This window comes from Toxorhynchites rutilus, chromosome 2, assembly GCF_029784135.1.
Source record: "Toxorhynchites rutilus septentrionalis strain SRP chromosome 2, ASM2978413v1, whole genome shotgun sequence".
NCBI classification, from domain to species: domain Eukaryota; kingdom Metazoa; phylum Arthropoda; class Insecta; order Diptera; family Culicidae; genus Toxorhynchites; species Toxorhynchites rutilus.
Window position 1 is genome coordinate 182676831 of NC_073745.1, and position 12070 is coordinate 182688900.

Below are 12070 nucleotides of genomic sequence, written 5' to 3' on the forward strand. Positions count from 1 at the left end.
CCGAAGTCGTAAAACGTTCTCTCTGTCGTGTCATTGTGACCACAGTGTACACAGGAATCAATGCTGACCAACAAAGGCGGGTGATACACGCAACATTTGACGAGCGGAGATGGAGCTGGTATTACTGAGCAACTGGAGCACATTTCCTCACTTACAAAGCAGAGGTCTAGCACTCGATTGTTACGGTTGATAACTCCATTCTTCTGTCCGAGTCTCGAGGTGCGATATGCGTCCAATAGATTGCGAGATACGAGTCCAATCGACGAGTCGGATGAGGGAAAGTAAAAGCTGTGGGTATTCAGCTCCCATCTAACGTCACGTAGGTTGAAGTCACCCAGGATCATCAAATTGACCTTTGCGTCCATTAGAGAAACAACCTAGTCAAGCGACTGCAAGTGGTTGTCGATGAGGGTATTATCGTTCGCACGATCCGGAGAAATGTATACCACGCAAATAAAGAGCGTTGAGTCGCTCGCGTTAACGGATACCCACAATTGTTCCACCGATAAGCTTTCGGAAGAAGACAGTGACCGCGACTTATAGCGAGAATGAATAGCCAACAAAACTTCGCCGCCAAAACTTTTGTTGCTGTTGGATTCTGATCGATCTTGTCGGAAAACGTCATTCGTACTCCTTTCATCTTTCGAGTGAAGTAATTATCATACCACTTCTTTCAATCGGCAACGATCAAAATCTTGCACAAAACATGGTATAGTTAGGGATTGTGATATATTGAATGAAGCGGAACAGAGATTATCACAAATTATGTATATACATAACAAAACAGCACACGTGAAACATTGTACAAACATGATAAATCCTGTCGTAATAAAACTTCTCGCAGTAGTTATTATAAAATCAAAATTTACTAAATGACTCCTCATCTGATGATAACCACTGCACAAAACGAACAAAAAGTCGTCCTTTCCCATTTCAGAATTAACGCTGCTCAACGGTTGATCGAAAATAGTTTTCCTATACAGCGCTCAGAACTTTATCTCTACAGCTAATCAATGATACGAATATGTTGTTTTTATTCTCATCCTTGCCGAAAACTTTTCAAAACAGGAATGTTGAATAGAACAGAATTTCAATAACCAGTGCTAGCCCAAGCAGCACCCGATCTCGATACGGAATCGTCGAGGAACTACGGTGCTCGTGATACATAGCCGCTGGATGATCACCTAAAAGTAAACATAAAGTTAATATAAATGATGTGTGCATTACGTCCGCCAACGGCACCTTTGAATATATGTACAAAAACACTGGCTGGCTGGGAGTTGCTCGGTACGCATGTGTAATTTCCCGAATACTCTTTGGTGGCATGATTGATAGTCAGTTCTGAATAATGGAAATCTGGAAGGGGTAAAAATGGTATTTAAATGAGGTTTGCAATCGACAGCCGATTCACGTTGTGATTGGTATGATTTGGGAGGGGAATGAAGCATAGATGAATGATTCTATCTGTGAATTGTGAAACGTTATGAATCAATTCAAATAAGTTGCATTATCATTGATTCGTCATTGGGAGTGCGAAGGGTATTTGTTTGCTACTGATAATAATGGGCGCGATTTTGTATAAGCATTCCAACAGAAAGGGTAAATGTAATGATAATATACGATTATGATGACACGTGGTCTTTTTTATTGCGAATCCATGAGAATGTTTATACAACCTTTTTGGATTTTGGACGTCGGCAAGATGTTTTCATAGGGCATAACATATTTCAACATTGGCTTTACTTTTAACCAGATCGAAAAATACATCAGAATAGTTGACTTCACGCGTTGTCAAATATGATATATAATATAGGGTTGGGGAAAAAGAAATGTCGTATTTCTGATCGACAATCACTTTGGCGCTTTATTTGACATACTTAAAATTATCGAATTTAAGTCAAATATAGGACACTCCATCCGAGCTCCCGTAGCTTCTGGCGGGTCATCAAAGATGTGTGAGGCCGAGCGTTATCCTGGTGGAAAACAACACCATTCCTATTGATCATTTCTGGCCGCTTCTGGTCAATCGCCTGCTTCAAACGGTCAAGCTGCTCACAGTAGAGAACCGAGTTGAGGGTCTGGCCATAGTTGACCAGCTCATAGTGGATTATTCCCTTCCAATCCCACCAAACACACAGCAAAACCTTCCTGGCCGTCAATCCGGGCTTGGCGATGGTTTGGGCCGGCTCACCGCGCTTCGACCACGACCACGTTGTCGTGCGTGATCCACTTTTCACCACCAGTCACCATCTTCTTCAAAAATGGGTCGAGTTCGTTCCGTTTCAGCAGTGCATCGCAGGTGTTGATTCGGTCTAAAAGATTTTATTGCGTCAACTCGTGTGGCACCCATAGATCCAGCTTTTTTTGGAATCCAATCTTCTGCAAATGGTTCCAAACGGTTTTATGGTCTATACCCAGTTCCTGGCCAATCGAGCGAGTGCTCACATGCCGGTGTACTTGGATGATTTCAACGATTTTATCGGTTTCCACGACGATTGGCCTACCAGTACGGGGTGTATCTTCGACAGTCACTACACCAGAACAAATCGATCAAACCAACGCTGTGCTGTGCCCATCGTTACAGTATCGGGTCCATAAACTACACGTTTTTTTTCGGCCGCCTTCGTTGCAGTTTTACCTCGCAGGTAGTAAAAACGGAAAATATGGTGAATTTCTTGCTTGGTGGACTCCTACTTTGACGCGCTATAACTTGAGATTGAAAAGGACAATCACAACACTGTCAAAACGACACTTGTAGCATTGTCGTCTTTAAATAGCCGTATAGTATGACCCGATGCGATAAGTACAACACAAGATATGTTTAAGTGTTGCCATATATTGACAATATACGACATTTCTTTTTCTCCAATCAAATATAATAATAATGATGGTGTAAAAAATATAAAATCGCCAGTAGTTGCAGTGGGTGTCTAGAAGGAGAGATACATATTGAATACGCTACTTGCATTGGTAATAAGAACACAAATCTCGTGTATTGTTCTTGCGAAAATAATCATCAATCATATCAACCATCTTCAGCCGCATCTACGAAACTACGCAAACCCCTCGGTCCGTTTCAGGGCCACTAAAGCATTCTAACAAAGAATTATTTTGATAGGTTCGATGCATTCTAAAATAATATCCTAAGTAATAAAGAGCGAATTAATTTTTATATTTTTGCCGAAATATAGCTTGTGTGAATTTAGAAGTGTGCTCGGGCTTATACTCTCGGCCTTGAGAAAGAACATTTATAAAGTCTCGCTGTCGCTTCCGTCCGGTCGCTAGACGGTTTACTGATGAATCGTGAAAGACTTATTAACAACTTGCTTCAATCAATCAATCAATTTTCGTGAATTCGCATTTCTGGTTTTACTCATTTACTTCCCGAACTATGAAATGTGTAACGCTGCACATTTGCAGAAGTATAGAAGTACCTTCCCAACTGAACTGTCGCTCTGATCGAGGAACAAATTGATGTGAGAACAAAGGCTTATATAAATAAACCACTGACAGTAGAGAGAACATGCATGTTCCACGCCTCTTAATGCATCGGTTTCATTGGCTAGACGATGGAAGTAATAATATTGCCTCTGAGTGTGTTTGATGCAAATGAAAGGAAAATCAAATGCAAATATAATTTATCCATACCAACCTGCCTCAGTAGAAACATTAATGCCCCTGTCGACATCGTAGTTTATCATCCGATTATTGTGATACCAAAATATGAACGCAGACGCTTCGGTGCTTTGTACGACGCGGCATATCAATTTTAGTGTTGAATCAGGTGTCAAGTACTTTACTTGCGATCCGACTATCTCAGCGCGTGCTTCTGGAAAATCGGAAAAAAACAGGACAAAAAAGAAAGTACGAAAATGATTACTAATCAGTGAACATGATGACAATGAATACAAAACAGGAAAAATCTGTACGTATTGGGCGATACTGGCTCTATTCCATTCGTATGAACAAGTACCTCACGGAATAGGTGTGCCGGTGTGCTTGCACAAAACGATTCTGTTCACCATCAATACCCTCCAGCGGCGCCATTATTATTCTGTTAGCAAAGATTGCCTCTGAGAGTCAATCGCTTCGGATGATAGTTGTACACATGAAATACCCAAAATCACAAAACTCCGGTGGAACGAAAATGCATAACAAGGAACATCTAGTGTGTTCCTAGCGAGAATATGCTTGTATTCTTCTACACAATGGTTCACAATGTGCCAGCATTCGGTTCAATCGTTTACCGAAATACTGCCAATAAACTGATTATAGCACATAAATCCAACTGAAACACCCCTAAGAAATCGCTGTTTCTTCTTGTCGTAAATCTCCCTGGTGGCGGCACCATGTGCAAAATCGTTATCTAATATGAGCTTAGATTTCGGGCTCTTTTATTGACCGTAAAAACGAGCTGAAATCAATTTACGATATTTCACTGTTCCGCCGCAGACGACTCAGAACAATTCAAAATCTACAAATTGTTTCTGCACATTATTTCATCAATGTTTACCCATGGTTTAAGGATAATGATATATGGTAACGCGGGATACGATATTTGAAATTTTCGAGGAATCATCGAAAAACACGATTTAACGACTGTGTGCTCAAATGGTGCCAACGATATCGCCTTGCTGTTAGTTAGTTCGAAGCGTCAACTACCAGGGAGATAGCGCTGGACTTTGATGGTTTGAACGAAGTGGGTAGCACCCTAAACCGAACATGTCATGATTCCTCAGAAAATTCAAATTTCTTAAAATGCAGTATTATATGAGTTGCTCAGAAGGAAAGGGGTGTAAGTGACTCGATCGATTTCTCTTCGTCAACTTTTTTCTTTAGTTAATAGCTCAACTGTAAAAACGTACCAATTTTTGCTATATAATCCGATAGATGAGCTCCTGTCCTATCTTCCACATTGTCAAATACAGCTGGGAATGTGTTTGTAGCTAAGCTATGACAAAAAGAGAGAAATCGATTATGTCACTTACATCCCTTTCATTTGGGGCCCCTCATATATCATTATCCGAAAAATAAATTGGCCCTATTTTGCCACAGTTTTAAATCTTTAAAAAAAAACAGACTTCTCAAAAATTCGTCTCTGTACCAAAACAGTGAAGTACGAAGATCATGTGTTTGATATTCAACTTGTGTTAGAGCATATGATCCTGCAAGCAGTAAAAAAACAGATTGGTGATTTTCTCCTACAGAAAGTGACAACTGCACATTTAAACGTTGGTTATGTACAACCCAAGTCCCCACAGCGGCCTTTCCAACCACTCCTATCTCGATCTCTCCCCGTGGTATTAACCGGGGTACTAGCAACCTTTGTGAAGATCGGGTTTGAGGTGGGATCTTTGGTCGTATGCTGACTGAGAAGTGGGACTGTACGCGTTTGTTCCCTATGTTAGGGGTGGCGTCTTGTGCGGAACTTATGCGGAACGGGCGGCTGACTAATGTAATGCTGTGTCTTACCAGCTGCATCTAAGGCGACAGCCCCGACTTCACGGGCATCATCGATGTGAAAACTTTTCAAGGTCCAAATATGAGCCAAAAATCAAAAAAAATGTAAGGAAACTTAAAAATAAAATTATAATCTGACTACCACTTCCTGAGTATCAAGCTAGTTGTCCGTTTACCTAGTGTTGCACCATAACCATGAGACGGGTTCAGTGGTGGTAACATGTAATTTTGAATTTACTTTCTGAACGACTAGCTCATTCTGCAGGGTCGCTACCCAACGCTCACCAACCACTACCAGCTCCAACCAGTTCCTAACCGCTTTTCAAAGGCTACGATGGTCCCTCTTTCTCCTGGACTGAATGGGGCGAGACTTGATCATCCTTTTTGAGTTCGATGACGGAAAAATATCAATCTTTAAAAGAAGATCCATTCAAAGGAACATATATAATTTTATTCTGAGTGTTTTGTATGTGTTTAAATGTTTTATTTTCTCCTTAATTTTCTATTCACTTCTATCTGTGACGTCACCTTTTTCTTTTGGTACTTGTGCAATTTTAAGCTTTGTGGTTCCGGCGGGATTTCCTCATTGAATGCGGGAATGCGGACTTTTGACCATCCATTTCTTTACGGTGATCGGTGATGATGTTCTCTTTCGTTCTGCCTAGTGGTACACGGGGTATAGATTTAGCGTGTAATGAGAATATGAGAAAAGGTCCACTATGGAGACCTGCATAGTCCAGGTTAGAATGGATCCAAGTAACCAATCACCGCTTGATGCTCAATACATAGTTTTCTTTTTACACAATTTTCCAGGGCTTTACAAATATTTGCAGGTGGTTTGCGTTATCTAGGTAAGTATTAGAAAAATTAATTTAAATTATACACGACGCGCTCTACAACTCTCGATCACATCTCTAGGCAGAAAGACCGGATATCGCAATCCGCCGAGTCTGTTCGCCTCACTGTCAGGATGAACAGGATAAATACAACTCCGACAGTCGGGTTTTGACATCTGCTATTGGTTGAGAACTCTGCTCATCAAGTATTGTGTAGAACATACGAGAGCTAGGCGAAACAATAGCTCAAACAAGCTTAGCTTTTCGTAACTAATGGGCAGGGGCTGACATACCGAAGAATGTTTGTTTATTCACAGTATGGCGTGTGGTATCTGTAGCGTGTCTTGTAACGTTTGTAAGCGTTGGGTACCAATTTATAACAGGACAGCTAATCAGACCCAGAATTTTACGCACGTGAAGAAGAGCCAGTCCCGAACTCTTCCCGTCCCTGGCCTAACCACTCCACTTAAGCGCCAACGACCCTCGAAGAGGATCGATGCGAAGTAGCGTGTTACTTTGTCCGCTAGCTCTCTCAGGGCAGGTTAAGTGGACGCAAAACCACTGCTAGCACAACTCAAAGGCTCACCTAAACGATTAATTCCCACACTGGTGGCCAATCATACCGAAACTTAACGAAACCGAAAACTCGAATGATTCTATACAAATCACACCTCTAAACTACTCAAAATTAATCTTTAATAATTTGATTCAATGGATAATTCAATAATTCATATCTAATTGAAATATGTGTGCATTTAATATAGGGTTGGGGAAAAAGAAATGTCGCATTTCTGATCGAAATTTGACGCTATATTTAACATACTTAAAATTACCCAATTTAAGTCAAATATGCGCCGTTTTGTTTGCAAACTTGTTGCCATTTAGAAGGCAACTTCATTATCCCCCCCTTATAAAACTCCCCTCCTTGTTTGCAAAAAAAAAAAAACTCAGACAGCCAGTTTTCGCAAGCCTCTTTTGAGGCCAACTTAGTACACCAAGAGCGTTTTGCATGGACCGGAAAAGATGATAATCACTTGGAGCCAGGTCCGGACTATACGGTGGGTACAATAGGACATCCCATCCGAGCTCCCGTAGCTTCTGGCGGGTCATCAAAAATGTGTGAGGCCGAGCGTTGTCCTGGTGGAAAACAACACCATTCCTATTGATCATTTCTAGGCGCTTCTGGTCAATCGCCTGCTTCAAACGGCTAAGCTGCTCACAGTAGAGAACCGAGTTGAGGGTCTGGCCATAGTTGAGCTGCTCATAGTGGATGATTCCCTTCCAATCCCACCAAACACACAGCAAAACCTTCCTGACCGTCAATCCGGGCTTAGCGATGGTTTGGGCCGGCTCATCGTGCTTCGACGTCGTACGTCGTACTTTTTTCGCTATAGGTTGTCGTACGTGATCCACTTTTCATCACCAGTCACCATCCTCTTCATAAATGGGTCGAGTTCGTTCCGATTCAGCAGTGCATTGCAGGCGTTGATTCGGTCTAAAAGATTTTATTGCGTCAACTCGTGTGGCACCCATAGATCCAGCTTTTTTTGGAATCCAATCTTCTGCAAATGGTTCCAAACGGTTTTATGGTCTATACCCAGTTCCTGGCCAATCGAGCGAGTGCTCACATGCCGGTCTACTTGGATGATTTCAACGATTTTATCGGTTTCCACGACGATTGGCCTACCGGTACGGGGTGTATCTTCGACAGCCACTACACCAGAACGAAATCGACCAAATCAACGCTTTGCTGTGTGAATCGTTACAGTATCGGGTCCATAAACTACACGAATTTTTTCGGCCGCCTTCGTTGCATTTTTATCTCGCGAGTAGTAAAAACGTAAAATATGACAAATTTATTGCTTGGTGGACTCCATCTTTGACGCGCTATAACTTGAGACTGAAAAGGACAATCACAACACTGTCAAAACGACACTTGTAGCACAGATTGTCGTCTTTAAATAGCCGTATAGTATGACCCGATGCGATAAGTACAAGATATATATGTTTAAGTGTTGCCATATATTGACAATAAACGACATTTCCTTTTCCCCAACCCAATATAATAGGACGAACAAATTCAACTAAGGCTAACCTTCCTTTACTGCTGACAACCAGGTGGCGTTGTTGGTGTTGGTTTTAGGCGTCATGATGGTCAATTAACAGAGCGCTCTGCGATGTCGGGTCGTTTATGTAGTGTGCGTAGTAGGTATGCGACGAGGAGTCCACAGATGACTCGAGATGGTGATAGTCGATGACGAATCGATCACTTCCGGTTGGTTAGGCGTTTACTGCAGGATGATATTATCGATACGTCACAATGTTGGCTGTTGACGATGATCACGTGGACAATGACGAACTTCCTGGTGTAGGATTTCTGGTTCTCTGGATAGGCGACGAATTTCTGGTCCTTTGAATAGGCGACCGTCGAAAGAGTCGTGGAAATCTATTTGGTTACACCAGAGAAAAATTGAACCAAAAGAAATAAAAAACCTTCGTTTGAAGATCACAGATCACCATGGTTGTATGATTAAATTGACCCATTTACAACCTACCTGAGTTTGTTCGATTAGTCGCGATTCAACTCTTTACCAAAGAGAACTAAATGATGTGTGGAACACTTTTCTAAATTGAAATGGCATTTACATTCTACTGTACGTAAATGATTACTTTGACTTACTTTTCAAGTCTGCTAATCCTAGCACACACGTTGATTTATAATTGAAAATATTATAAGCAAATATTCTCCAACTCTGACTGTTCCACTTGGATGTCACTTTGTAAAGAGACTTAAAATAACGTAATGTGGCACAAAGAGCCTCAAATCGTACCGCGAAACAATAGGTATTAACTGTTCATTTCACACAAATATATCTGCGTGTGAATGTTGTGTTGCGCTACAAAAAGGTGCGTCTCGCGCAACAAAATCGTAACGCATAACAGTGTCTTGGCTAAACTTTCCTTACGATCATTGAAATGTTACAGTCTATAGTGTATATTTTTTATGTGTTTATTTAAGTATGAAACCGAACGGTTACAAACATACAAACAAACATAGTATGAATCATTCGTCTCGCGTGATGAGTAATGCCGGCGCTATACGATGCTACGAACAGCCCCGAATGTTGGACGCTCGATGGTTCGACGCATCGTGTAGTCGATGGACGAGCTTAGAACCTCCAATGTCGAGCGTCGAATATTCGCGTTGGAGTGTAATCCATTCTTTGTGGATTACCTTCCAACGCGAGTGGCACGAGTCAAAGGATTTTTGTCATTCGCTCAATTTGACACTCGATAGTATTCGATACACCGCTACATAATGCGTTCGAATCTATCTTCGACAGATTGGTTTGTTTACAAGTTGTAGATGAAGGAACTATGAAATTATTTCGTGAGATTAAAAATATGCGGCAATATATTGCAGTTTGATAATGTTGATTTAAAGTCCGACATCAGTATAATTGCTACGGCAGTTATTTCAACACTCGCATCGTCATTCGATTTCCAAACGTTTTTGGTGGTGAACAAAAATAATAAACATTCGATCCAAATACTCGCAGATTGCTTGGACCGAATGCATTGGATCGAACATTCACTTCACCGTGTAGCAGCACATTCGTCACAACATTTGTCGATTCATTGAGTCAAATGTTTGAATCCAATAAGAGGCAAAGAAGAATATAAACTTGCAGCACCGGAAGCGATCATGACTTTTCGGTTCTCATGCTTGTGTATCACGAAGTGCTACCGAAACAGAGTTCTCTCGTTCTCGTTTTTGCATGTACTCTCGTTATTCGTCGCATGTAACAACAAACGAATACCACTGGAAAAAATGGGATCATATTTGAACAATCGAAAAAGAGTGAAACGTTCAATCGGCGAACACTGCACAGCGGTTACCAACCAAAGAAGTTGTTGAGGAGTTCTCCCGAAAAATTGACGAGTGTTGGAACCTGTTGGAGCAATCCGCAACGATCAATGGAAACACACCCAGATTCAAATTAAATCGAGCGGTTATAAGCACGGTGTCGGCCGAGTGACGAAAAGTGCCACAAAAGTGATGGAATTTTACCCCGCCTTGCACCCCCACAGACAGCACACTCTACACTTTTAGCTATAATTGTACGTGATTATTTGTACTGAGCGAAACGGCATCACTGCAGCTTTTCTTTTTCTCGTTGATCTGTCAAAACACAGAACATGGAAGTGGTAAAAAACAGTCGCGAAAATCAGCTCGTTTTATGTATTCTATTTTCAATTGGAATACTTCTCGGTGCAGTAAATATTGCCAAAATATATGCGCAAATAGAAAACAACATAGAGAAAACTTCGAAGTATGAATAGGTAACAGAAATCCTTTGTTTCATTGCTTTCGATATACAAAACATTCTACCTCTATCTCTATTTTTTCAGATACACTTTAACGCAAAAACAGCAGAAATGCGCAATCGATACGAACGGATCTGAGGGAACCTTATGTGCAGTTTTCCTTCAATCCTACAAACGGCAGACATCATCGGTTAGAAGTGATATGAGGACCGAGAAGGTTGTTTCGAACGAGATAAAAACTCGATCTGTGTCAATGAAGAAACATGCAGTAGCTGCGACCAGCCGCCCACCGTTTACCACAAGATCTACATGAATGTTTGAGACTGGCCAACAACGGAAATTTCAGGAAGATGTTTTAAACGAGAATGGAACAGAATGAAAAATGCTATGCTGGAGAATTACATTGATTGACGGTAACTCTACCACATTGATTGCATTGTATATCTTGATTCCAATATTTAATTTCTGTCGCTAGTTCACGATTACATTGCTAAGAGAGCAATTGGATACGCACAAGTTGTAAGAAACTGCGCTTGACGTACACTCACAGGAATTTCAGAGCCGCACATATTAACTTCTATACATACATTAAAGACAACGACGAATTTAATCTCGCTGTTCATGGCTGTAAATGAACGAGACATTGTACTTAGATGGTATGAAGTACATCATGAAATTATTGAAAAGGAAAGGCTATTGCTACTATTGTGATATTTTTCATAGATAAGTTTTTCCGACCAATGGATTTTCATTCCTCAGGGCACCTCAGATACAAACGGAACATTGGCGCCTGGCAAGAACTGCATATTTCCGTCCGGGAATATGACGACATGCTCCTTCACTCAAAGAAATTCGCAATCATCAATGCCATCTCTATCTCTATACGAAGAATAAAATACAACAATTGATTAAATCATGTTTATGATATTCACTATCTTGACAAACTTTTTATTTCAGGTGGTCCAATTCAAGTTCAGGATGTATCCATCGATAGGCTGCAATTGTTCTGCAATCCGGGGAAGAAATCGATTACTATATTAGCTCACCATGAGCTGGATTCGTGACCACTTAACAACGATTCCACGTAAACACACTGAATACAGAAATCCTAATTGCAATCATCCAGTGTATAAATTTTTGTATAAATTATATTGTATAAAAATAAATGTTTGTAAACAACCCAATTTTTATTATTTTTTTATTTCTTAAAAACATTAAACTTTTTTGAAAACAAATAGAACCATAATAAGGTTCGAGTAGTTTTGTATTCGGTCGACGTGGTGTCAGATTGGCACAGTGTTGGCATATAATTGGTGGTCGAATGCGAAGGTTAGGTCGATAGAATCATTGCAAAATGGCACGATGTCGGCACCGTTGTCGACACCATTTCCTGGGACCGATTTGGCACAACAATGTAGAGTGGGCATCCACGACACGGTCAGTTC

General features: G+C 40.9%; 1 protein-coding gene and 1 long non-coding RNA gene across 7 annotated transcripts in view; one reads left to right on the forward strand and one right to left on the reverse strand.

The window, feature by feature from the left end:
- Window positions 1-753: 753 nt before the first annotated feature.
- The window catches only part of LOC129768731 (uncharacterized), a 168194-nt gene continuing 156877 nt past the window's right edge, over window positions 754-12070 (reverse strand). For 5 of the 6 annotated variants that reach the window (XM_055770570.1, XM_055770572.1, XM_055770571.1 and 2 more), the window contains exons 6-8: window positions 3653-3829; window positions 1243-1356; window positions 754-1184 (exon numbers count right to left, since the gene is read on the reverse strand). In XM_055770570.1, the coding sequence (XP_055626545.1) occupies window positions 1060-1184; window positions 1243-1356; window positions 3653-3829 (416 nt within the window). In that variant the 3' untranslated portion in view covers window positions 754-1059. Of the gene's footprint in view, window positions 1185-1242; window positions 1357-3151; window positions 3563-3652; window positions 3830-12070 lie in introns of those variants that run through there. The other variant, XM_055770575.1, reaches the window with a different exon arrangement.
- Window positions 10487-11746, forward strand: LOC129768732 (uncharacterized). Its single transcript, XR_008741719.1, has 4 exons — window positions 10487-10640; window positions 10710-11038; window positions 11101-11281; window positions 11349-11746. It is a non-coding gene; the product is annotated as an uncharacterized LOC129768732 (long non-coding RNA).